Here is a 27,543-nt window from a genome sequence, read left to right on the forward strand (position 1 = left end):
ACTTGGGGAGTTTCTACCTTCACACTGGCATCATGTGCTCCAAGGATATTGCTTGTAAGGAGTTACTGGCAGCATACTGCAAATTTGGACATACCTATATTTAAATGGTGCACTACTATATGAAAGCCAACATAAAATTTAATTTTGTGAGATATGCCATTAATGTGCTCAATTCAGAAAAGCCTTATTGAAAGCATAATTATTGAAGACATAATTACTTTGTAACTAGCCACAGCCAACCACTAGCCCCTAGCCACAGCTAACCAATACTTCTCATTCATTCAAGCACTATAATGTTACAAACAACCCAGAGCAGGAATTAAATTGTTAAAATGGAATTGCAGCAGACCAACTAGCATAAACCACTGTAACAAATGCATGTAAAAATCTTCAAAACCCTCCACTGGGGCAGAGGCCAAAAGAGAGTGAAAAAAACCAGGATTTATGGGAGGGGATCTTCACTGTCTAGAGTTACAGCTCTGTGGGACACTGTGGCACATACGCTTACTGGTGCCTGGTGCTTTCATTTCTGGTGCTTGTAAGCATAGCCTTGGCTAAGCTGAGCCCAATGCTGAGCAGGATCTACAGGAAAGCCATTTCCAAGAACGCAGCCAGCAAGAGTTTTGCATTATAACCCGTCTGATGTACAGTGAGAATATGTAACTAGATCTGCAAAGAGCTAATTTCAGTGCACGGGGAGACCAGATGAGCAGCAGCTGCTCAGCTGTAGTCCTGTCTCAGGCTGCTTCCCTGCATCCCAGCGGAGCCGTGGAGCCAGCCTGGGGTGCAGTTATTCTGAGCACTCCAATCACATGGTCTCAGGAGAATCTTAATAAATTCTGACCAGCAGCACAGCCAAGCACAGCTTCGAAATACAACAGCTAGCCAGGGTCTGAACACAGCAAGAGAGCATCTTGTCCAGCGGGGAGGCAGGAGCTCTGGTACCCAGCAAACATGACGGACCAAAGCCCCTTCGAAACGGACATGCTGACCCTGACGCGATTCGTCATGGAGAAGGGACGCCGCGTCAAGGGAGCCACCGGGGAGTTGACGCAGCTGCTCAACTCCATGCTGACTGCCATAAAGGCCATTTCTGCTGCTGTCAGAAAGGCAGGCCTTGCCCACATGTGAGTCCTACCTTGCACCACAGGGAGCAGGAGGAGGCAGAGTGATAGCTACCTGCAGAGCAAGGCTGGGGAGTGGGCAGGGATTCATAAATACCTCGGAAGTGTCTTTTTTAAGCTGAGTAAGGTCAGAGTTTGCACTACTAGGAGTGGGAAGCAGGAGAACTCTCTTTCTGGAGCATTTTAACGCTAGGCACAAGATAGGCATTTAAACGAGCTGCTGTTCTGTAATGTTTTACTCTGAAAATGTAAGGCAGAGCAGAAGTTCAATGTACTGCTCACCTTAGTATCTCCTGCGCTTGTTGATACTGATATATTTTTAAGTCTGTGAATTTCCTGAGAATCATACCATGATATTTTTAATGCAGAATATCTCACTGTGATATTTTCTGCTAACTTCCAAGCCCTCTACTGAACTGTGCAAATCAGGGCTTGGCTTACCTTGGGAAGCTGATTTTCTGCCTGTCTGCTGTATAAACAACAGCCCTGTAAGAAGCTCCAAACACTGCCATACCTGGATGCATTTCTCTTTCCTTCCTCAAGCAGTATCCCATATGCAGGGTTACAGGCAGGGAGCCTCAAAAGGCCCTGGAGGAAAAACAAATGTAACATTTTGAGTTCTAGTGCTTTTCAGACGGTATGAAAAATAGCCTTAGCAAAACCTGGAATGTATCAAGCTGTTCCACATGGACAAGGGCAATAGGCATCAGTCTGAGTCTTTCAATGGTGATCTATCTGAAGGAGTTGAGAGATATGGAATGCCCTAATAAAATTGTGCATTTAAAATAGAAAGTTCTTGATATGTATTGAAAGATATTCTCTTGAACTTGCCTCAGCATGTACTTACACCTGCATGCATGAAAGAAGCCAGGAATACATTTGTGAAAGAAAGACAATATTTATAATTTTTTCAGGGTTGGGGTTTTTTTCCTTCCATACAAACACCAAAATGTGTAACACTAGGGGGCGGATTTTGTGCTTCTGTTGATTATTTGGCCCAAGTCCTTAATCATTATGGCAAATCATGAATTCAATGTCTCAGAACTATTGTCCTGACTTTATAGGACCATAGTGCCTAGAGTGAACATGAGATGTACTCAAAGTGAAGCACAGTATCAGGCCCCCACGCCCTTACTGTTAAACTATGCTTTGTCTCTGTCCTTACTAGGTGAAACTGAGCTATTTTGCCTGCTTGACTTAGAGGAACTGTTGCTCTTACACAACTTTTACCTTTATATAGGCAATCTCTGAAACAGTTTGTAAAAAGCAGAGAAATTGTTCGATAGGGTAGAGATGGAGCAACCCCTAATAATAATAATAATACTAATACTACTACTAATAATAATGATAATTCCCCTTCAGAGAAAAGCCAAACCATCCATTACATTAGGAATCCAATGTTTATTTTTACAAACAAAAAGGTTGAGATGTTGACTCAGAAATAAATGAAGTATCCAAACATACAAATGAGTAACTTGCACCATTCAAATTACTGAAACTAACCATGAAATTTCAGGAATACCCATGGCAAAGTTTCAACCACAGTGAAAGTAACTTGCATCCGTCTACATCTGAGCAGTTAAAGAGCTCTGACTTTTCTTGCCCCTCCAAATAGGAGACTTTAAGTGTCTTCTTTACTGTTGAACCACTAAGCATGAATTTTTGACAAATTTTCAACTCCAAAGGGAAGGAGAACTTTTTCCAAGTCATAGACCTGAGCTGTGATTGTGCCTGACAATGCATTAAGCAGAGAGTAGCTACTTACCACTCCCTGAAAATCATGGTCCTTTTCAAAATCTTAAACTTGGCAAAATGTCTCAAATACTGAATACTTCTGAAAAGCACAGGCAACTTTGAGCTTGGAGCAAGACAAAAGACCTACTCCACTCCCAGCTCAGGCCTGCCACTGACAAACATCACCCTAGGGACTACTAACTTACCTCTCTTTCCCCCACCCACTCCCACCCTCACTCTTAATTTCCCTTAATGAATAAAAAGGAAAAGATACATCCCCTGTATTGTTTCTATATTTCTAAGATGCCCAGAACTTGCCCGTTGGGTCTAAGCAGTGCTTCTTCAGCTGGAAGTCTCAGAAGGGTATATATCGCTATACTATGTCATTATCATATTGCTAAAATGAGGGTAGGAAAAAGAAGCATCATCTTAACTGAGCTGAGGATCACTGAATAAAACAGACATTGATTCCATTCCATATGGCAAATTCCCTGAGGATATCTTCAAAGTCCTGGTTTGGGACTGGCAGGGGACTGAGTGGATGTGGATGTGGAAGGATCATCATCAGCTGTGAGCAGCCAGTGGCAAAAAATATTGCAGATGCTCACTGCACTTTCTGCTTCCTCAAAACTGCAGCCAGCTGCTTCATGGGGCTGCTGGGGAAGCCTGGCACTTACCTGGTCTGTAGGCTCTGCTTCTGGCCTGGAAGGCATCCACACAGGACCACAAGGACCCAGGAAAGGTCTCAAAGCATTTATTTTTGTTTTCTAGCTGCAGCAAGATTTATGATGCACCTTAGCTGTTTCATCCAAAGACTATCTAAAGGTGTAGAAAGGTATGAGGAAGGAACAACCTTGACTTGTTGGGCTTTTTTCCTAAAAACCTGTAATGTTGTCCTCCTTCAGGTTTCCTGACATTTTTACTGCTCTGTAGGTTTGGTATAGCTGGCACAGTGAATGTGACGGGCGACGAGGTGAAGAAGCTGGATGTGTTGTCCAACTCCCTGGTGATTAACATGCTCCAGTCGTCCTACAGCACCTGCGTCCTGGTCACGGAGGAGAACAAGGAGGCCATCGTCACCCCGAGGGACAAGCGGGTCCGTGCGCTCGGGGGGGTGTCGGCTCAGCCCGCAGCAGGTGGCACTCTTGCTTCAAGTATGAAACCCAGCCTGGCCCCCAAACCCTACCCTTCCCGGGGGAATTCGGAAAATCCACGCCATCTCTGCGTTGTTTTGATTAATAAGGGTAGTGGGTGGCATGATTTCAACAGCTAAAGGAGACATGGAGAGTAAAATTATTATTAAAGTTTTGTGAATTGGGGGGAGAATAATTATTTTTAAGCTCGTTAATACATCCCAAACCCCAGGTGAAAGTGTACTATTACATTCCCTGACCACTGGTGCGATGGTTTTGGATTACGTTAGTATTTAGCAAGATAAAATGAGAGGAGAGGCTCGCAGAACCGAGTTTTATGTTACACGTCCAAAGGAAACACCTGACTGCTTCATCAGGCTTCCCCCAGGAGAGGATCGGATTACAGCGAGTTACTGCTCGGGCTGATGTAATCTGCCCTTTCCCAAAGATCTTTCTCTTTCTGCCTTCTTACCCCCGAACCTCACAACGCAGCGAAATCATTTCATTCGCAGCAAAAAGCAGCAAAGCAAAACAGGAAGATATTTCCTTCCCGAATGAGTCACTCCTTTTGCTTCCAAACGATTTCTTGCAGTGCTCGGCCGCAGAGGGCTGCTCCTCTCTGTCATCTCTTTGTGCTGCCTGGGCAGAAGCCTGTCCTCTCCAATTCCTCTGGCAGCCCCTTGGGGAGCTGGTGCAGTGCTGCAGGGCCAGCTGGGTCGGCAGTGCAGCCTTCTCTGGTCAGCTGTGTCAGGCACGCTTGGAGGGCTACATGCAGACATAAAATTGTGGGAGTTTTTGAGTAAAAGCAAATAATAGTGTGAAACGACATACCATTAAACAGTTCCCTTGCCACTTCTGTTTTAGGGTAAATACGTGGTGTGCTTTGACCCGCTTGATGGTTCGTCCAATATAGACTGCTTGGCACCAATAGGAACCATATTTGCTATCTACAAAAAGGTAAGAGGAGCGAATTACACATGGCACGACGCACTCGGTGAAAGCAAAATGTCTTGAGGTCATCACTGCCTAGTTTCCTTCCACAGTCCATTAGGTGTCTCCGGGGAAAAGGAAGCCTTAGAAAGAGCAGATGAACACTTGATATTCACGCTGCCTGAATTCACAGGAAGGGGGCACCCAGCCCCATGAAATTGTTGGGTGGCAGCCTTTCCTTCCTCCACACACGAAGACACCTCATTGCCAGGATCTCCCCCAGGGCAGCTGCTGGCTCCTTCAGGGATGCTTGATTCAGTGTTGTTGGGTGCCCAGGAATCGCAGTGTTTGCCCTCCTGGACACCCTCTGTGGGTCTGGCACCCCTGGAGCGTGCCATGGGCAGCTGCTGTGCCTGGATGGGAGTTCATGGGCATGGGAAGGATGGAGGCTGAAGGCAGCCTTCACCTGCATCCATCAGGGCTCTGGTAGTTTGCCTGCTGCCACAGAGCTGTGCAGAGCAGCAGTGATGCAGCCAATTACCAACAATAGTCATGCCAAGTCTTGTGATTTGTGTGCTAATCTCCCAGCAGTTGCTGTTTTTTCCAAAGCCTGAGCTCATGGTCATATGACTGTGGGAGACCCTCAGCTATTGCTATTGTGAAATAACAATTTACAGTACTTGTGACTTCAAAGAAGTCTTTGCAGACTCAGATGCTGCACTTCAAGGAAATGAAGATACATTTTTTAAGCCTCTCACCTTTTAGCTCATAATTTTTAGCTGGCAAGTCCTTGGTTTTTACACTTCTTGTAGGTAATATTATTATCACTGTTGAGAATATGCATCTCCTGGTGAAACAAATATTTATGGCACAATCTCAAGAAGGTTTTGGCACAAGTCAAGTCCTGGAATTTAGCTGCCCACACTGTTAATGATTAGTGCAAACCCACACTTGCAGATGTTGTGCAGGCCAGACAACACTGAGATGGTGTCTGGATATGATCTTGGAAAGAGCATTCCAGTACCATGCAGTGTCTTGCTTTGTGCAGGGAAATGAGCTTATCTGTGTTGATGAAATCTGTGAAACATGCTCTTATTTTAAGCAGAGGGATCTCAACCCTTTTCAGTTTTCTCTCCAAAGATACCCTAAATTACAGCAGCAGCTCCCAGTATTTACAATAGACAATAGCTGCATTTTACTTTGAAATTATTAAATAAGAAGTGCTTTATTGATTGTTCCTAAAAGGTAGTGTGAAAGAATAAAAGTGAGATGTTTATTCCACCATATGGGAGGGACCATTTCCTCATGCCAGAAAAGCACTCTATCAGTTCTTAGAAAAACCCATGAGGAAATAAATACTATCTCAGCTTTATTTAGTTTTCCACCTGGGCTTTGCTTTGTGAGACTGAGCTGGTGCTGTTGAAAAATCAGAAACACCAGAAAAGTGGGGCTGGGGAAGAAGTCTTGCAGGATCAGCAGGGAATTGGACCACAACAACTGCAGCCATTGAGGGGCTCTTATTTCCAAAGTGTCAGGATGTGGTGACAATAAATACTTTTTGCTTGGGTTCTTACCAGGTTTTCATGCCACTGAGCTGAATCTACAATTCTTAAATCATACTGCACAAATATGGTATTAAGCTCTCTTGCTTTGTTTCACTCTGGTTTTAATTTGTAACTTCACCCAGTGCCTCTGATGAATTTTATTTGCTATTCTTCAGTGTCATGAGGATAATGTCCTCCACTTCATGTGACCACTCACAGAGGAGGTGTAAGAATTCAGTATACACACAATGGCTACTTATGAAGCACATGATAATACAAATGCAGACCTTGAAATCAAGTCATTTTAGTGCTGCTCCCAGTGCTGATGAGAATTCCCTCATGTGATGTCAGGCAAATCAAACACAAAAAATTTCAAACTCAGACATCACCTGAGGGTACCCCTACAGCCAAACTCTGCAGCCTTTGTTTCATCAGCCTCACACCAGTTATGAGTTATAATGACTGAGCCACTATAACTCATTATTTGCACTCCAACTGTCTATTTTATTGCTTTGCACAAAGACCTCTAAAATTGTTTCACTACTACCATCATAGTAGTCAAAATATAGTGGACAGGAAATCCATCTGTGCGCCAGAAAGAAGAGAAAATAGCAATTATCAGCATGTACTGTCCAGCTTAATTCCCTGGTTTGTTTAACAGTACATGGTACTTGGCAGAACAGAACTCCCACAGTCCTAACATCGAAGTATCAGCTGATCTGTAGCTTTTTCACATTTTAACTGCCTCTACAAAATGTTTGTTTCAAACTTTTTCTCCTTCTTTTTGAAAGCTAGCTCTTGAAAACACAGTTGTGAATAAGGAGGAAAAAACAAGTGAGTTCAGCCCAACTGCCTATAACTTGAGGGAGGAGTTCTTCTGTTTTTTTCAGAATAGTCAACAAATATATAGTTTCTCAACCATATTAACATAGAAAATGCATTTAAAAATTAGGACTGAAAACTCGTCTCAGAAAAAAAAGTATTTTAAAACAATATCACATATAACCAAAAGATACATGTATTGTATATACACCATATTCTAGAAAACAAACCACTTTGCTCTATTTATACCAAATTATTTTTTATTAGTGAGAAGAGCAACAAAAAGCTATGACAACCATAATATGTTCGAAACTAACTGTCTAAATGAATGTTTAATTCTACATTTGATGTTGCAAATAATTATTCTGCTATAGACAGCCATTGCTTTTAATATATGTGCCATAGGGGTATATTTTTGAAAGAGATGATGCTACCTAGGCCAGAACAGTTAGTACTGTAAGGACTGTTTCAAATATTCACCAGTATTCAAAGCTCTGAAATACGCAGACAAAAGTTTAAACTAATCTTCCTTCATTATCTGCATTATAACCTCTCAGATTAAGCAGTTCGACATAGTTTCAAGGGACTGAGTACCACATATATTTGTATATGCTGTATTTCAGCTCCCACGAAGAGCTGGTTTTTTTTTAATGGTTTTTTTTTACTGGATTTTTTTAATTTCCACAGAAGGACTTGGTGAAGTAGTAATAAAGAGATTACAATGTACAGTTAAACACTGTAAGTGAAGTAACTTAAGTAACAAAGTCTTTCAGCTGAAAATGAAAACATTTTGATGTGAAATTACTGTCTTCATGTACCAAGAAAGTGTTGTTTTGGTGTCCCACATCTCAGTTTTCCTCTTTGTGGGCATACAATGACGAATGGGAACACCTTGCTAGGTGTCCACCCTGGTGGGCAAATATTTTATTTTTTACACAAGAAAGTCTCCATGGGTTTCTATTTTTTTTTAACTAGATATTCAGGGCTAGACCTGCTGTTTCTCTTTAGCTGCTCCTCAATCTAAATAAATAAGCCTGTGCAATCACTGAGAAACTTTGAGTTTGGAGCAATGAAATTCTAAGCCATGGCCTGAAGAAAGGAGGAGGGTTTCATTTCAACTCCCCATGGATCACCACCAAAACATCCATACAAGATCCACCAAACTGATGAGCTTTTACATAAGCATTGATATCAAACCATGCCTACCCATTTTGTAGCAGCAGGAGATAAAGGATGGATGAAGCCTTCCCAGGTACTGTTGGCTGTCCTCCTCACCTACCCCACCAGGCAAACTCTCGTAAGCCATGGCTGAGGCACACCCCTAGAGCTGGCTAGAAATATTTGCACCAAGTCTCTTTGGGCTACTGTTGTTCCATCATAACCAAAGCGCCAAATCAAAATACGAGTGTCAGAAATTGTTTAAAAGCATGAGGTAAAATGCCACCTGAATGTTCTGTGCAGAGTTATAGATGAATACCTGCACGCATGCACACTTTACATAACCAAATGCATTTATTTTGTATATAATATGATGAACCTTTGTATATAATAGATGAACATTTCTATCCCTTCAGTTATGACTCCATTCACTAGCACAAGCCAATGCACAAACTTGTATCATGTTGTGCCATATATACCCTTTTATTCTGTTCTATGGAAGCTTGCTTTTTTTTTTTTTTTTTTTTTTTTTTTTTTTTTTTTTTTTTTTTGTGTTAATTACAGCATTTTCTTTCAGTTTTTCCCTCTGAGGGTTGTCAGTATGGCAGCTTATGTTACATTAAAATTAGTATCTCAGCTCTGTCTCAGATTTCTGATGATCCTCAATTGATATCCAGGGCTATAATGCTAAGGGATCAGCTTTGTGGCATGTATCATGGATGGCGTGACATGTATAAAATAACAACTCTCAACATCCTGTCCCAGCATGTACATGTACTAAACTCACCCTGAATGTAGGAGGGAATGGAAAATTTCTGGTTTTGTTGTTTCAAAGGTTTTCATGGAGAGAAAAAGGAAATCTGTCGCACATTATTATTGAAATGCTGTTTTATTGTTCATTATCAGAATTTAACCTTTGGTAATTTTTCCTCAGGAAACAGATGATGAGCCCTCTGAAAAAGATGCTTTACAGCCGGGGCGCAATATTGTTGCTGCAGGCTATGCCCTGTACGGCAGTGCTACACTGGTTGCCCTCTCCACAGGGCAAGGAGTGGACTGCTTCATGCTTGATCCGGTACTGTCACGGTGTTGATCACATTGCCACTGTCTTTTAGAGCTTTCTCTGCTTGCTTCTGCTTGTTTTTGTTAATCCTTATCTCTGTAATCTATCCACTTTATGCAATTTTTTTTTTTCATGTCCTGGAGCATCCCACCTTCTCTTTGCAAGTATTTAATAATATATGAACATGTTGGTTGCAATACCTGCTGAGTTTTTGCCTACTCAGTAGTAGTGAAATTACATTAAATTCTCAATTTAGTGTTTGAAACCCCCTGAGAAAATTACATTTGTACAGTGTCTTTATCTTCACTTAAAGAAATCTGTGTTTATTCTATTCTTGATTTTTCTGTTGGAATAAGAACATCAGCATGTTCACTGTTTAGCCTGAGACAAGGACCATTTTTTTGGTAGCTCAAGCCAAGTGATGCTTCATTTCCTGAGTGCAGTGGAGTTTCATGGCTGTCACTTAAGGTGCACACCCAAAAATTTGCAAAAATACAACAACACCTGTAGAATTGAACACAGGCCACTCTTCAGTGCCCAGGAACAGTGTTACTGGAGGAATTCAGGAAGATCATTTGTTTGCAAAACCAGAATTAGATGTGGGGAATAACATAGTATTGTTTGTAATGGTTTTATGGTTGGATTTTTTTTAATAAAGGGATGAATTATTACCAAAACTTTTTGTAACCTCATTCCTAGTGGAAAGAACTGGGAGATGAACTGCTCTGCTTGAGACACAGAAAGAGAAGGTGGAAGTTGAAATCAAACTGCAGACAGCAACACATGAGTGTAGAAGACCACATTCACTTGAGGATATTTAGACAAGAAGAGTTCAAAATTCAGAAGGCAGTGTCATTTCTTAATCTGCCTTATGATTTGAGGACCGAGATTCATGATTCATCTGCTTTCAGGGCTGATTGGTGTTCTTTTGATACCCTATTCCAACCAGGTTTTGTTTATAGTACCAATGTGACAAGTTTTCATTAATGTAATGCAAATTCTCTGCTTTCTGGTCTTTTTGAAATAATGTGAGGTTATACACTAGACTGGTGAAAGGATCAAGCTGTGCTAGCATTTCTGCCATGTCTAATGTGACAACTGTTACAGAAAGTCAACAAAATTTTCTGCTGCCTGCTAATACCTCATTTATCCTGTCCTGCAGGGTCTTGGTGAATTTATTTTGGTCGACAGAGATGTTAAAATCAAGAAGAAGGGGAAGGTATACAGTCTCAATGAAGGTTATGCTAAGTATTTTGATCCTGCAATGACAGAATATTTGAAAAAGAAGAAATTCCCTGAGGTAAGAAAATGTTAGCACTGTACCCAGTGTACCATGCACTGGCAAGCACTGCATTCCATGCAGTCCTGGCTGACGGAAAAGGATTTTAAGGTCTTCCTGAGTTCAGGCACATGTAACCCTTTCATACCAACTGGTCCATTTTGAATATGCATGTAATGGGCCTTTTTTTTTTGGCATTCTGACATATTTCATAACTTAGACTTTGGTAAATAAAATCACAGCTTGTTTGTGTGGAGGGAAATGTGCTGAAAAACTAGATCGTTCAACATATCTCTGGAAATGTGCCAAATTTGGGCATACCCTCATTTTTCTAGCTATATGTGCAGCTGGGCATTCTGGGCTAGATTCCATGTGCTGCCCAGAAGGTGTTTGCAGGAATCTGGGTGGCATCACCTTCTCCTTACTGTTCCCTCTTGCATCTGAAAAATGCAGCATCATTCTTACACGGTCTACTCACATCATATGGAACATGAACCATTTCATAGGCTGGGCAGAAAACCTAAACTAATGTTGTGAGGCACAATTTCACTGTATTTGGTGGGTAAAAGGGAGACATCCCATGTCTGATGAACTTTCCTGTAGAAAGACATTCCATGTCCGAATTTCCTTGGACAAATACAGTTTTGTATTAACTTATCAATGCTAGGAGAACACAAGCTCTCGATGTGGAAAGCTGGAAGCTCTCTAAAAATGTGGCTGCGTGAATAATAAATCATAATGAAATATGGTGATGTAGATTAACTAGGGACTTAATTTGGTCAGGAAACTTTTTAAAGCTCTTGCAATTGAAAAAAGTCATATTCTTTTTAAGCTACTAGTTCTCAAGTATACTAGTAATATGGTTTGTTTTAAATGAATGGATTCAGTAAAAACCTTGGTGCTGTAAAGGGGAAATATAATGAGTTATCATTTAAACTATGGTGCCATGATAAGCTACTACTTTTGAGCTAAAAAATTTGGATTTACCCTATCAGCTATAGCTTGAAAATCAAACCCTCCTTTTCATATTACCCAGACTGAAGCTGCAGACTGCATCACATCACAGCATTCTAAAGCATTTGAGATTATTTTGAGACCTCAAAGTCTGCATTCAGTTCAGCTGTGAGAGGAGCAGAAACCCATGACACAACTTTCATACTTCCTGAAACCTAATCCAGCTGGGAAAGTGAAAAACATCTGTGCTTCTCATTCTGCTCACATTATACTAGGCTATGTATTCAGTATAATGCGCTGAGACTGGATTTATTAATTCGTGAATTTGCAAACCACCAAAATGTTATTTAAAGTAAGACTCCTAAACAAATACATCAACCCGAGGCAACTAGGAAACAACTGAAGAGATTCCAAACTCAGTGGAAAGACCAAACAGAGGAATTTCCCCACAGGATCAATGAGGACAGCCCTATCATGTGACTCACTAAGTCTGTAAGTTAGGACACTCCAGAAAAAACTCATTTGCAAGCATTTTATCTCAAATCTGTGCATCATTTCATGAAAACCTATTGAAATTTTGGTCTAATGCAATAGAAGTTGGCAGATATTTCTGTTGCTTTAAAGCAAGCAGCACAGAAGTGCATGGTTTATTTAGGGCACAGGAAATCTTCTCAGTTGTGCTGAACAATCACATTTTCTGTTGCTCTGAGATGTACTGTCGTCTGCATGAGAAGGGCTGAGGCACAAATGTTTCGGCCACAAAGCGCATGGAGGTGCCCTGCCCATCTGAAGCCTGTTATGAACCTGAGTTTTGGAAACAACATAACTCAGGTCCTTGATTTGGAAAGGACATGATATTTGCATTGTGGGGAGGACTAGAGAAGAAAGGATTTGTCATTTCTCCGTGGCATGAAACGTGCTTCCTGGCCTCATCTGTAAGCCTAGCCAGCTGCAGCTACACTGGTGGTGTTCCTACCTTCCCTGCAGGAGCTAGGTGGAGATTTTCACAGTTTCAGTCTTTGTGCCCTTCTCTCCAGAGTGCAGAATGGTAGTGAGTGTGTCTGCTGGACATCCTCTGTGACTTGAGGAGGAGCTGATGTAGGCATGGAGAAACACCTTCTTATTTGGGCAGATCATTCACCCTATACTCTTCTGGCTGCTAGAAGCCAAGAGACTGGGCATCAATTTTATCTATTTGTCACTCTTCTGTGTTTATCTTCCTTAGATCTATTAACTCCTTTCTGTGGCTCTTGGTCAACATGCTGCTCAGAGGACTCTCTGACACTGCCACAAAAAAACTGAAAAGTTAAAAATAAAACAGGGAAACAAAAGTACAATGATGTCCAGAACATATCCTGTATTCTATACTGTCATTAGCAACAAAACACTAAAAATCAGCCATTTATGAGTAGATGAGAGACCTCATTATCTAACAGCAGTGTCCCAGATCAGACAGTTTGGACTACAGAGCAACATTCACCCTGAGATTTTCTTGTGGATCTCCATTTACCTAAGGCATCAATTCTGAATAAGGAGCAGTAGGAAAATGCTGATGTTCTGCAGGCCAGACCTAAGCCTCCTACTGCTATCATGTAGTGGGAAACGTTCACCTAACCAAATCTCTTCAGGTATGAGAGTGAAGATAATTTTTTATTAAGCATAGCAAAATCACACTGCTGCTTAGCCAGTTTGAAGAGCAAACTTCTGTTTGCAAAGGTGCCTGTAGTGCAACGTTTACTCCAGTCTGCAATGCTTCGTGGAAACTACTGGGCCAGAAACTGTCAATCAGCACAAATTTTACCATAATTCCCCCCCAGAATGGGTTCTTCCTCACATAATGGCTGCAAGGCCCTAGCTTCTCTCTGGCACTGGTTCACCCATTGCAGAATTTGAAACACCCTATTGACATTGTCACACTTTGCTATGACACCTACTTTTATCTATGCTTCCTACAGTCAGGCACAGGAGAAGTTTGAGTCTCATCACAGCTTGCTGATGATGAGAACTATGCAATTGAGACTCCCTGGTTAAGGATTTTTTTCAGAAATACTGTTAAAAACTTGCCATCAACAGCACATTTCAGTGTGAAGCCTTCTTCTATCAACTAGCCAAGCTGTGTCCAAGTGATGCAAAAAAGCTAGTAAAACCACTATTCTTTTGTCACCATGTCTGTATGTGGAGTAAGGGATGCAGGGCGTTGCTGCTATAGTCTGTAGAAAAAATTTCTTGCCCCCCCCCCCTTCAAGTCATCATATTTATATAAGAAAAACTGGGTCTTGTTCTGCTGTAGAAGAACAGGGCTGTCAGAAATCAGTAGAAGAAAGAAATTTAATATTGACTTTTATCACAACTTGAAGAAAAAACCACAGGACCTATCTGTTATTCATAATTTTTGTTCATTTGCCTCAAGGAAAAAAAAAGGCAGCAGAAGGGATAGAAGTAAGAGTAGACACAAGTTTACTCAAAAACCAAGGGATCATGAAGGTTCTTCAACTCTCTTATTGGCATCAACTAAACAATCAGAAGTGCTTATTGAGCAAACACAGCTCTTGGCATTACTGAGCACTTGAGATGAACCTGTCTAGCTAGCATTCATGCTCTATTACTTTGTTTGAGAAGAAGGACTGGGCAATATGCCAATACACATGCAGCACCTATTAACTTTCTCATCTGTAATAAAAAGGCATGAGCAACAAAACTGGAGAAACGAGAAATAACATTTCACTAACTAAAAGGAGTATTTCTTCTTCCCATGCAGACAGCTGTTTGCTAAGGGAAGTAAAAATTTTATTTCAGTATGCGGTTCAAGTGATAACCCTGTCAGAAAGGAGGAATTTATCTTCTGTATTTTACTCATCACAGTCTCTAGCTGGTGAATATCTGTCCAGGTAAGAAGCAACTAAAATTGTCAGTGGCATCTCATGAGCTTAGAATATCCTGAGTTGGAAGGGAACCCACAAAGCATCCTTTGATAGCACAGTCCATGTACACCCGAATTATGTAAATAATCTGCATGTGAATAGGAAATCTAGCACAATCCAAACCTCTCAGATGATGTGTACACAGGTGGCTCAGCTGTGCAGCTCATGGTCACTAAATTTTATACCTGTGGTTTAGAGTCCTTACTTGATAATGTCATAGAACAGTCCTTAGGGGTCTGGTTCAGGGGCTGCTTGTTAATATGTTATGGCTTTTCTTAGTGTTCAAAAATTGTTCTTAAGACTCAGTTCATTACCTTTTAAAACCACAAAAGTTCTTATTTTGATTAAATTTTTAAAGGTAATTTGAGAGTATAATCACATCTTTCCCAGACTCTAACTAAAAACTCTCGTTTGTCTCTGATACCTCTTTAGGTGTTTGGTTTTTCCTGATGTTAGATTTTTACAGTTGCAAAGTCACAAGTGCAAAAAATGGTGAGAAGGAGATGCTTTCATTTGAAGCCTAATTGTGCAATTATTTGAGCATAAGCCATAAAAAACAAGGGAGCAAATACTTAAAAGCTTTGTTCACTTGCCTACAATTAATAAGAGCAGATTTAAACAAAACTAAATGTAAAAGCCCTAGGTTGTATCTTATCCATCTTCCATAGTTTGCATTGTTTTCTTCTGCATTTTTCCTATTGTTTTCAACACGAATCATGAAAACCAACATATGTACACTTGAACAAGAATTATTACATAGCCTAGAATAGGTTTCTTTTCCACTTTTATTATGAGCTATATCAAAAATCCAAGTCGTATATTTAACAGCATAGGATTCAGCTTCTTAGAGATCTGTTGCTTTATAATGTGTAATTTCATGAGAATTTTCTTCCATTTTAAAAGAGAGTTATTATCAAAACTTCACAGTCACATTGAACAGTTTGAAAAAGTGATCTCAAAATAGAGTTATGTTTTTCTCTATTTTCCTTTCAGTTGTGGATTTTCCCCCAGCAAACCATATGATTTTGCTGGGAAAGGTGTCTAACTTGTGGTGTCTGAAGGTCTTGGAGCTAGCATTGCTGTACTAGTAGTACAGGATGAGCTTTGTAGAAAGTACTAAGATCTTTTATTAGAAAAATTGATCCAGACAGAAAAAGAATAGTTGAGATTTTTTCAGAGTTTTTGCACTGTAATGTAAAACATATATGTGTATTAAATTTTCATGAAGTTCAGTCTCTAGTAATGTTCTGGGAAAATCAAGATTCTTCCTCAGCCTTATTTGAGACAGATTAAAAGACATGAGAAGACAAGCAAAATTCTTCTCTTAAAAAGCTTTTATTCAGTTTACATCTGTATTTTGTATCTCCCCTTGATAAAAATATGATGACATGCCATGTTTCTTAAGGGAGCTTATTTGGTCTACTGTATGAACTTCTATTTGATTGAGACACCTTCCTTGTCTTCTATATTTCCTACCTAGCCATTTCTGTGACCAGCAGACCTGAGACTGACATGAATACTTCCTTGATTGCTCTCACTAATATGGCCTGTCCTTCAGCAGCACCAACTTCTAAGCTGAGAGCAAGGAAAATTACATTCAAGAATAAATTGCTATCTCCCAAACTAACCTTCAGAAGGAATGCTATGACCAATTTCACCCCTTGACAAATAAGCTAGAAGGTAAAAGTTGGAGTCCTCTTGGAACCATCTGGACATGTAGTTGAGTGACATTCCTCCTCATGCTCTGGCTTAGGAACCAGTGAAAGACCAAAAGCCAAATTACTTTGACCTGGTGCTGATAAGGTGAAGAAATTATAAGTCCCTTGGTTTTTCACAGGCTGGGTTTTGATTCCAGATTTTGCGTTCAGATTGCAGTCACTCTGGTTTGCATACTGTGAATGCAGCTCTTTAAACTCTTATCTTTGGACCCTGTAGATGATCTCATCTTACAAAAGGCTGAGCTTAGGACTGATTTTGATATTTGCAGTATCCATAAGCAGCTATTGATTTAAGCAGTTTTGACCCCTGTTTCATAGCAAATTACATTTTGCCTTGCTCCTGGGTGTCTAGGCTGGTAAATATATTGCTTTCCTCTGTGTTTTTCAGGATGGCAGTTCCCCATATGGTGCCAGGTATGTGGGCTCCATGGTAGCTGATGTTCACCGCACCTTGATGTATGGTGGGATTTTCATGTATCCTGCTAATCAGAAGAGTCCTAAAGGAAAGGTACATAATTTGAATTCCTTTCTGGTATTACTAGAGCAATAGTTCAGATAAATAAACAAATAATAATTTTCCACTGCAGAAAAAATTATTAATGAAAACGACAGTCAGCAATCGATTTAGGCAATTGCCAATTTAGGCCAGAAATCTTCCTCTGTGTTTTTATACTATGAAATATTCAAGTGGTTTTCACTGCAACCAAGAACTTAATAATTTTTCTAAAGAGAACATTTCAGTACCACAGAAACCCATTGAGACAACTGTGCAGATACAACACAGATCTAAGGAAAACCTCTGCACTTCAAACTGCCAGCTAGAGTTATCCCACCAGCCAGTGGGATACGCTGAACCTCAGAAAGGGTTTAGTCCAATGCTAGAAAAAAAGGTTTTCTCACCTTATGTTTCCAAAGGACACTGAGTTTATATCACCAGCTCTGCAAACTTGGGCTTCTAGTACCTGATCAGAAAAGGTCACTAAAGTGGAAAGTGGATTCTGTGCAGTATTTTGGGAAAATATGACTTCTCATTTGGACACTGGTACAAAATGCACCATGACAATGCAGAGCAATGCAGTCAGACTTTGAGACTGATGGGCAAGGCCATTGTCAACCTTAGATTCTCTCCTGCAGCATCAAATACCCTGATTATCAGCTTTCTAAACAAATATATTTTAGAGACCTAGTCATACAGCTGACCTGTGGACCAACAGTAACCTGCAGGTCATCCTTAGGAAATCATTGGCTCAGCTCATAACAGATTGGACATGGTGTTCTGACTCCAAGAGTAATTTTTTTCCTGATCTACACCATACTTAAAACCTTCTATTCAAATGTTTTTTCATGGCTGAAGGATCTGCCCCATCTCCCATAGGGGTCTCAGAATATCCTAATATTTACAGTCTTTAGGGAGAGAAGAAGACTGGTTCCAATATGGTGAGCTTGTATGATCCAAATGGTCTTCAAAGCAAAAACAGAAAAATAATTACTTTCAACATTGACAAGCAAAAATGTCTGCATGTTTTCCAGGCAAAAATGATATAAATTTTTGAATCAGCATCCCACGGGGAAAAAAAGAAACATAACACCACCCCAAAAATCTCTCACTCAATGATGTGGATCTGTTTGTACATACGAGAAAGGGACAAAAAAGGAATTTGCTGTGTGTGAAAAAAGTGTGTTTGCTGACTGGCCTCTTCAAATTAAACTTTTTGTTTTGAAATCTGTACTAAACCATTGTTGAAAAGAGAGAATGGGAAACAGGGCAGAAGAACAAAGGAACAAAGTACTCACATAACTTTATAAAAATAAAGGTTTCCACAGGAATTAACTCACATTTATTATTGGGTTGCTCTGGCTTGAACTGCTATGGTAAAGAGAGCAGTGCAAGAAGCAAAATAAATTTTCTTTCAGTCTCAGAGTGCAAGTGTATACAATTCTTTTCAAATGTATATTTTCTTATTAGAGAAATAATACTCTTTTGGCAAGTGCCCTGATCATCTTTCCTCTGAAAGACAGTCCATGCACTTGCTTAGAGAGCTGAAAAGAATCAAATGTCACTGGAATAGATCAAAAGTCGTCAAAGTAAATGCAAATGACATGGATGTAGGCCCTAAAACATACAGATCCTTCCTAAAGTCTAAGAAAGAAAAGTAAATGCTCAGTGAACACTACAGGAGAAGACAACAATTAAATCTTCTTTTGAAATGATATATTTTTAATAATATTTTTTATAAACTTAAGGCTTATAGTTTTATATTAGGTGAAAATGTTAAACCTATCTGAAGACAGAGCCTTCTCAAGTTGCCTAGGTGCAATTGCACTGCTACCTGAAGAAAAACTGCTTTCCTCAAGTTGCATAGTCACAGTTTAGCAACAAGAAACTTGAAGTGTGGTTCCATGGTGATACCACTGCTGTTTGCTGGCTCATGTTCTTCCAGAAGTGGGCCAAGCAATAGGAAGAAAAGAGAAAGATATTTATCCCATGTTGCCTCCAAGATGGATTCTTTGTACCAGAAGTAGCACTTCAGTGGGATGTAAAGATAAGAAAGAAGGTAATATAGTGCTATTTAAGTTGTGGTATATCACAGTTTTACTGCAGTGTGCTAAAGGCATGATGGGCTGTGAAGTCCTGTGTTCAACCCATTTCTCTGTCTCTATATACAGTCACATTCTGTCACACTTCATTTTTCCCATAAAATATTACCTCTTTTGTACATGTCAAGAGTGCTTTAAATAAAACATGTCCTAATATTGTTGTACATGAGCACTTCATAGATAAACCTACAGAAATAATGTTTTTTCAGAACTGACTAGCTATCATCGATGTTCATTTAAGCACAGAAACTTTTGTCATATGTCCTAAATAAGTTTGCATCCCACCAGAACACACTCAGCCCAAGATGTAAAAATATAAACAGATATCAGCGTCCAAACCAAAAGGGAAATTTTGCCTTCAATAAATAACTGCAGCTCCTTCCGAAGCCACTATCTGGATAAGTTCCAGCCACTATCTGGATAAGTTCCAGCCACTATCTGGATAGCCACTGATATCTACCTGCATTTCTGAAGAGAAGCAATAAAATCCTGAAATTTGAAACTGGGAGCATCAAGTTTCAAACTCCAAAATATCCTGACTATACATAACATGATTATCCCAAGCTCTGAGTTAACACATAAAGGCTCCATATGAAAAGATATTTTGGCTTTTCTTTCCCAGTACTGTTAGCTTAGCTGGGTTAACTGTCTGTGGGACACCCACTTTTGACATTTTTGACAAAACACAGCTTCACTGGTGCTACACGTCTTTATGTCAGCTTGGAAATGATAGTGGTGATGCCTGGATGTAAGATCAGTGCACTGTTCCTCCAAACAGAAGGCTTTAGGAAAGGTGAGAAGGAGAGACAGAAGGAGGGGCTCTCTAAAAGACTTTGCTACTTAGGCCAATTGAAATTTGGTACAAAATTTTCTGAAATCACAAAAGGAATTCTAAGTTTTGGCATGTCCTTTGATATAATTTCCCCCAAAGGCAGTCATGTGTTTCCTCTTTCTTTCTAGCTTCGACTTCTCTATGAATGCAACCCTATTGCTTTCATCATTGAGCAGGCAGGTGGGATGGCAACTACAGGGACCGAAGCAGTGTTGGATGTGAAACCTGAGAATATTCACCAGAGAGTTCCTTTTATAGTTGGCTCTCCAGATGATGTGCAAGAATACCTCACTTGTGTACAGAAACACCAGAAGAGCAGCTAAAGACTTTCTACATCAGATTTTGCTTGTCCTTTTTCAGTCTCCAAGAAAAACTTTACCTTTCAAAGTGGTGGCTTCTAGCATTTACCACCAATCTCCCAGTGAAAGTCCCAGTTTACAAGAACATTAAAAATAGCGAGATTTCATTTCTCCTTGCAGGCAAGTGTAAAAACCTTTTAATTCTGATTTATGCAGGGCAAGTGAAGAGACAGAGTCATGACAAACAGAAACTACTTACTTTATAATAGTATTAACAAAAGGAAGTGAATTGTGCGGATATCCAATCTGAATCTTTGCATCCAACATTACATGGATGGCATGGCTCACAACAGGATTTCCACATTAATATTTGCAACACCATTATCTGGATTTTCTGTCAGAGGCTTTCTTGCAGATGCTTTTTATCTTGACAGCCCTAAGAAGAGCAGAAGTGTCATGCTGTCTGAAACAGTATTTTTAAGCTGGAATTATATATATTTTGGGTCATTAATATAGAAGGCTGCAGCATTGACAGGGTGTTTCATTTCTCATAAAAACAGGAAATATCATGTGTTATTTACATATACCTTTCAAAGCACAAATTGCAATAAACCGTTGTTACGGATATGACACCCAAATAATGCCTATTCTGTTGATCTATTGTCCTCTGCATTGTCCTTTGATCCTCCATTTTCTCTTATTTTGGAAGGTTCTTATTCCAGATTGAACCTTGCCCTTTTACATGTTATACTGCCATTCCTAGTCACTGTGTTGTTCTGTCCTTGGGGAACACCCAAGTTTTGTAGGTGCTTGTGGTCCAAGGGAACAACAAAAGTTAGATGGTCTGCAGAAGCTTACAAAACTTTATTAGTAAATTCCACACTTGGTATGAGATTTGATACAAGTTAGTCCCTAATCTCCTAGAATAAGCACACAGCAGTGGGGTTTGGATAAAAAGGTGGGCAAAAGGGGAGAGAGCAGGAGGGAGAGACAGTGAGGAAGAGAGAGACAGAGAAGAGAGGTGAATTAAAGAAGAGAGACAAGGAAAGTGAGACACAGAGTCCTGGCTCCAGCATGGCTCCAGCTGATGGGGAGTCCAGGGACATAGGGTGCACAAGTGCCTGGGCTTTGTGAAGATACTTTTCTTCCCTGCCATGAAGATAACTTTCTCATTTTCTATATGAATTGCTTTTCACTCACAGTCTATTCTTTCAGACCTTTCTAGAAATGGATCAGAGGGCTTCAGGTGTCTTGGGTGATCTTTATCCCTTCCTATAGTCCATGCATGCCTGCTTCTCAGTCTCATACCTGTGTTTGCTGTATTTTCCTTATCTCCAAGAGTTACAACAAGGATGTTTGTCCTGGAAAAGTGCTGCCCTACTTCTGTATGGCCACCTTCTCTAGGCACACCCTGTTCTTTCTCACAGTGTGTGTTACCAACAATCAGTGGTTGTTGTTATCAACAATCCTTGGTTGGCTCCACAACTATCTGATTATTGCTGTTTGAGACACACATATTAGCCATTTGTCTTCAGGAGTCAGGTCCTGTGTGACCTTCCTGAGTGCCACCTTCAGCCTCTTCAAAGACCTGCTTATCCCATGGGATAAGGGTCTAAGATAGAAGATAAGGAGGTCCAATAATCTGGTCAACATTCAAACATCACTTCTTCCAAGCTCAAGACCAGCATAGCCCTATGAGCAGGAAATCAGGCAAAGTGGACAGCAGATCTCCAAGGATGAGCAGAGTTTCTAGAAATCAATTTCTGGGATGTGAAAAAAGAGCACTGTGGGAGGATTATAGGAACATCATCAGAGTATGCAGGGATGAGATGAGGAAAACCATGGCCCACTTGGAATTGAGTCTGGCAAGGGCAACTGAAAGGACTTTTATGAGTACATCAGCAGCAAAAGGAAGATTAGGGAAAATGAGGGGCCAGTGCTGAATCAGATGGGTGTCCTGGTGATGGAAGAAAGAGAAGGCAGAATTACTGAATAGCTTCTTTGCCTCAGTCTTTCCTGGTGAGGCCAGCCGTCAGGAGTCCCAGACCTCAGAAGCAAGAGAAGAAGGCTGCAGAAAGGAAGACTTCCCCCTGGGCATAGAGATCAGCTAGAGAGACAACACCCATAAATCCATGGGCTCTGATGGGATGCATCCATAGGGGATGTTCCACAGGAGCTGTCAGATGCTACCTGCTAATTCTACCCCCATTATCTGTGCAAAATCATGGACAACAGGAGAGGTGCCCAAGGACTGGAGGAAAGTCAACATTGCTGCCATCTTCAAAAAGGACAATAAGGAGGACCTGGCAAGATATGTCCTGTCAGCCTCACCTCCATACCTGAAAAGGGAACAGAACAGCTCATTCTGGAGGTCATGCCTGGGCATGTAGAGGACAACAAGGTCATTGGGCGTAGTCATCATGGATTCACCAAGGGGAATTCATGCTTGACTGATCTAAGAAGCTTCAGTAGTGGCATGGCAGGATGGGTCAGTGAGGGGAGAACAGTGGATGTTGTCTGCCTTGGCTTCAGCAAGGCTTCTGACACTGTCTCCCATAACATCCTCTCAGTAAACTCAGGAAATGTGGGTTAGAGGAATGGGCAGTGAGATGGATCAAGGACTGGGTGAATGGCAGAGCTCAGGGGGTTGTGATCAGCAGAGCAGGTCTACCTGGAGGCTAACAGCCAGTGGCATTCTCTGGGATCAATACTGGAACCAGTTTTGTTCAACTTGTTAGTCAGTGACCCACATAAAAGGATAGAATGCACCCTCAGGAAGTTTGCTGATGGCACTAAACTGAGGGAGTGGCTGATCCACCTGAAGGTTCTGCTGCCATTCTGTGGGACCTTGATAATCTGGAGAGTTGGGCAGAGAGAAAATGAGTTCAACAGGAGCTGGTGCCAGTTCTGCACCTGGGCAGGAGCAGCCCCAAGAGCCAGCACAGGTCAGGGGCTGCTCCTGCACAGCAGCTCTGTGGAATGGACCTGGGACTCTCGGTGGATCACAGGCTGTCCATGAGCTGGCAGTGCCCTCGTGGCCAGGAGAGCCAAGGGGATCCTGGGCTGCACTGGGAAGATCATGGCCAGAAGGCTGAGGGAGTTGTGCCTCTGCTTGGCCCTGCTGAGGCTGAATCTGGAGCACTGTGTCCAGTTCTGGGCTCCTCAGTGAAAGAGAGACAAGGAGCTGTTGGAAAGGGTCCAGCAGAGGGTCACAAAGATAGTCTGGGGTCTGGAGTATCTCTCTTATGAGGGGAGACTGCAGGAGCTGGGCCTGTTTAGTCTGGAGAAGACTGAGAGGGGATCTCATTAATACGTATAAAGATCTCAAAGGTGGGTGCAAGAGGATGGTGCCAGACTCTTCAGTGATGCCCAGAGACAGAACAAGGAGCAATGGCCATAAACTAAAACACAGGAAGTTCCACCTCAGCATGAGGAAGAATTTCTTTACACTGAGGGTTGTAAAGCACTGGAACAGACTGCCTTGGAGTCTTCCTCTGTGAAGACATCCAGAAACCATTTGAACAGGTTCCTTTGTAACCTGCTGTAGCTGACTGTGCCTTGGAAGGGCGATTGGACTGGATGATCTCCAGACGTCCCTTCCAACCCTAATGATTGCATGATTCTGACACTTCTAGGCTGCTATAGCCACCCATCCTGTAGGTGCTCCGGTGCCAGATCTCACACTTGACACTGCCTAAGGAGATCACCAGTGAAACCAGCAGTCGATGACTAATGAGAGCAAAAACTAGCAATTAAAATAAATGTGTGATTACATTAAGTGATAAGAATGTGAAAACTGGGCTTTTATAACTCTCCTGTCTCATTAAGTGAATATTTTTTTAGGCACCCTACTTGATACAAACAACTCTTGTACCCTTTTTTCATTTTCACCCCTGATCCACACATATCTCTATGCTGGTACAAAACTTTAGCAAGAACACTCTATGAATTCCATTATGATATAGAGAGGAGCAAAAAATACTCCCGCCAAGAAAATTCAAGCTATTTTTTAACTTAGAGATGTGTTTTATTATACCAAAAAAGAGGCAGGCTGAACAAAAGCCGACAGAAAATAATTCAGGTTGAGTATTTACCCTTAGTTGCTGCTATTCAAAGGGTGAGGATGTGATTTCAGTGCTGCTTCAGGTATCAAAGCACTCTTTCTGCAGGTATTTATCTTGCACTTTTTAACGCTGTGACAACTGCCCAGGATCAGCAAGTACAGTGTGTACTTGTTTATTGTATTCCTATCACATGCTTCCCAAAGCTCTACTATCTACAGCAGAACAAAAACAACACTTAAATCCTGTAGACTGAAGAGGAAGCAGGAAAAAAAACCCCTATGGTTAGGCAATAATGCAATCTTTTTACTGCATGATGCAATTGTGCACCTTGATTATGGAAACAAATAAATCAGTTTTCCCGTGGAAAAAAATATACATGGAATACATATACATACAGATATGTATATATTTTTACATATGTATATATTTTTACATATATACATATATAGTTTTTACATATATATACATATATATAATATATGTATATATATGTATGCATATATGTATATGTATGTATAGTTCTCTCTCTCTCAGTCTCTGTACAGGAACACAAAAAAGATGTTGATGTCACTGATTTATTGAAGAGCTCCATTGCATTTTTTAAGTGGGAAACCTGAAACCAAGTGTCAGTTGAGGCCAGTGTAAGTAAGCTAACAGTACTAGTTTTACATCAGAAGGATCTTTGGTAACTTGGTCCTGTTCTCAATGGGCCAGAAGAGATGACAATGCAAGAACAGAGATGTGGCACTCCTCAGTGTAACCACAGGGTCTCTAAAAACTACCACTTAGGGGCATGCTGAAAGTTTGTTTTGCAGTGGGTGTACCCAGTCTAGGGGTTAAGATCTGTGTTCCTGCTGGCAGGATATGTACACCTGCATACTACAATGTGTCAGTCATTCAGTGCCCTACTTACTGTCAGCCTTACAGCACCCAGCTTCCCTTCATTTAAGTACAGTTGCACAGCAAAGCCTGAATCTAATCCCAGCTGCTGTTTCCCCCATGTTTTGTTTTTTCCTCAGCTTGTATCAAAAGCACATGTTAGTGGAGGGACTAGTGCTGGGACACTGCTCTGAATAAAACCTGCTGCTTCGGTGGCTGCTCATGCTTAACAGATAATGCTCCCAATTTGTGGGCTGCTGGGTGGCTGGTACTTACAAAGATACCCATATCTGATCTGTATAAGCAACCCATACAAGCCTCAAATGCAGATTAAGAAAGCACCAACTTTATTCGGTGTTAACAGTGGGTATTGCTGGAGTCCTGCTTTGAACTGCCAGACTAAGTACTTGTATGAATTATGCCACATAAAGCACAGCCCTGCAACCACACCACCCCACAATGTCCTTCTTAAAGGCTCAGGGTGAGTTTTAAAGTTTCCCTCTGCAGTGTGATACTAGTTCAGACCATTTCTGCAGAGCTCTCTTACACAAACTGTGGGAGGATGGAACACCACCTATGCAACCCTTGCAACACCACAACTTCCTTCCGTGGCCTCCCACCATGGTTTTGCAAGGTGTCTGAGGGCTACTGAGAAAGCAAGACAGAGATTTTATTTTTTAAGAATCAGAGGCTTTGTGGTGGTTGGAATGGTGTGAAAGGGAGCACAGCACAAAGCTGCCATCAAGGCTGCTGGGAGAAGCAGGCAGTGTACATGATGAAGGTGTGACTGCCTCCAGATGCAGAAGTTAGCAATGCCTGATATTATTCCTCAGATAATCATCAGCACGATGCAAAACTGAAAATGCATGGAAATGCCAGGTGCAGGGAGGAATGGAAATATGTGAACTAAGTACTAGATCACATATGTGCCTTTGTATCAGTCAATAGCTTCTTGGCATAAAATTATATATGAATAAATCAGTGATCTGTGCCCATTTGACTTCCTATTACTTTTGGAGAAAGATACAGAAAGATATTATTTGTACTGTACCAGATTAGATATAAATGTATAGATATATACGTGACTGTTGTTAAAGCACAGTTTGTCAAACTTGTTGCCAAACATAATTCTTCTTTGCAATTATTTGCAACATTTGCACCTATTTCAGAAGTAAAATTAAGGCAATCTACCTAAGACAAATGGTGTCAAATAACACAAGGAAACACAGCAACCCCAGCAGTCTCTAATAAATGAGCAGTTGTTCACAAATTTCTTTGACTGCAAACTGTGTCTGAGCAGCCAGCTGCAGAGAGGTGGCCTTGTGACTGCAATCACAAGATGGGGAATAAGAGAACAGGTTGGGCTGGCAAGCTTCCCACCAGTGGGCTGACAGGCTTCCCACCAGTGCTGTGGCACCCTGGCTGCCTGTGCTGCTGCCCTGCCAGCCCAGCACTCTGAGGAGCTGATCCTGGACACTGCAGCAGAGCCTCACCCATCCCTGAGAAAGCAAGGTGGCTGAAATGCAGATGCTCTTTGAAGTATAGGATCAAATGTGTCTCTGAGCATTTCTATCAAAAGTTGATACTTCATTATGTTTTCAACAAAACATACAAATGGTGAGTTTTACTGGTTTTTTTAATAAAGCCAACTCATATTTCTGGTAAAGTCAGGCAAAAGGTTTTTTTCTTTATAAAATGCCAGCTAATTAGAGACAGAGAAAAAGAAAGAGTTTTTGGCTTACATGGATTATATCACACAGACTCATTGTGAGAAAAGAGGGGCTGGTGCCCCTAGAAGAGAAGAGGAGGTTTAATAAGAGGAAAGATGATAGAACCATTAACTCCTGTGAGACTGCAATGGCAAAAGTATCTATTTTCCAGAGATATCCAGGGCCCAAAAGTGGAAATAGCAGGGAGTAAATGAACATTGAGTTGGAGGATCCGCACACAGTTACCCAGAGGTACAGAATACCTGAAATTTTGATGACACATTCCCTACCATTCAGGCTTCATGTCATCATGGACAATGCTCATATACCCCATGTATACCAAAATCACCTTTGTTTTTTGTTCCTAGCTTTCTGCAAATACAGATGTGGTTTCAGAAAACAGAAAACCAAAAACCTCAAACCAAGCATGTGATCTGATTCAAGCGGATTGATTTTAATACTTCATAGTGATAGGATTTTCCACTGCAATCTGCCCTCAGGAGGTTGCTTTCAACCAATGCAATGATTTGCATCGTGGTTTTGCAAGGCTCTGTTCATCAGGAGCCCAGCAACCTGTTTTCTGGCAGCAGCTTTTGTAGCTTTAACCATTGCATTCAGTGAAGGCAGTTTGGTGAGCCAGCTCGCAGAGGGTGTTGGCCGAGACAGCTATGACAAACGTTGATAAACAAGAGTTTGGCCTAAGAATTGTTGTCAGCTGCTGAGCAGATCACCCGGTGAACATTTTATCACCTTGGAAGGGACAGCTCTAAAGGAGATAAGGC

The 27,543-nt window shown here is 41.1% G+C and overlaps 1 protein-coding gene across 1 annotated transcript; it reads left to right on the top strand.

Annotated features, from left to right (window-relative positions):
* The first annotated feature begins 859 nt into the window (after positions 1-859).
* Positions 860-20,739, top strand: LOC306814722 (fructose-1,6-bisphosphatase isozyme 2). Its single transcript, XM_079331077.1, has 7 exons — positions 860-1,127; positions 3,792-3,954; positions 4,856-4,948; positions 9,380-9,520; positions 10,671-10,808; positions 16,769-16,888; positions 19,939-20,739. The coding sequence occupies exons 1-7, from the start codon at positions 955-957 to the stop codon at positions 20,131-20,133; spliced, it is 1,023 nt and encodes a 340-aa protein (XP_079187203.1). The 5' UTR covers positions 860-954; the 3' UTR covers positions 20,134-20,739.
* Positions 20,740-27,543: the final 6,804 nt, after the last annotated feature.

This window comes from Erithacus rubecula (genome assembly GCF_903797595.1).
Source record: "Erithacus rubecula genome assembly, contig: SUPER_Z_unloc_2, whole genome shotgun sequence".
Taxonomy (NCBI): domain Eukaryota; kingdom Metazoa; phylum Chordata; class Aves; order Passeriformes; family Muscicapidae; genus Erithacus; species Erithacus rubecula.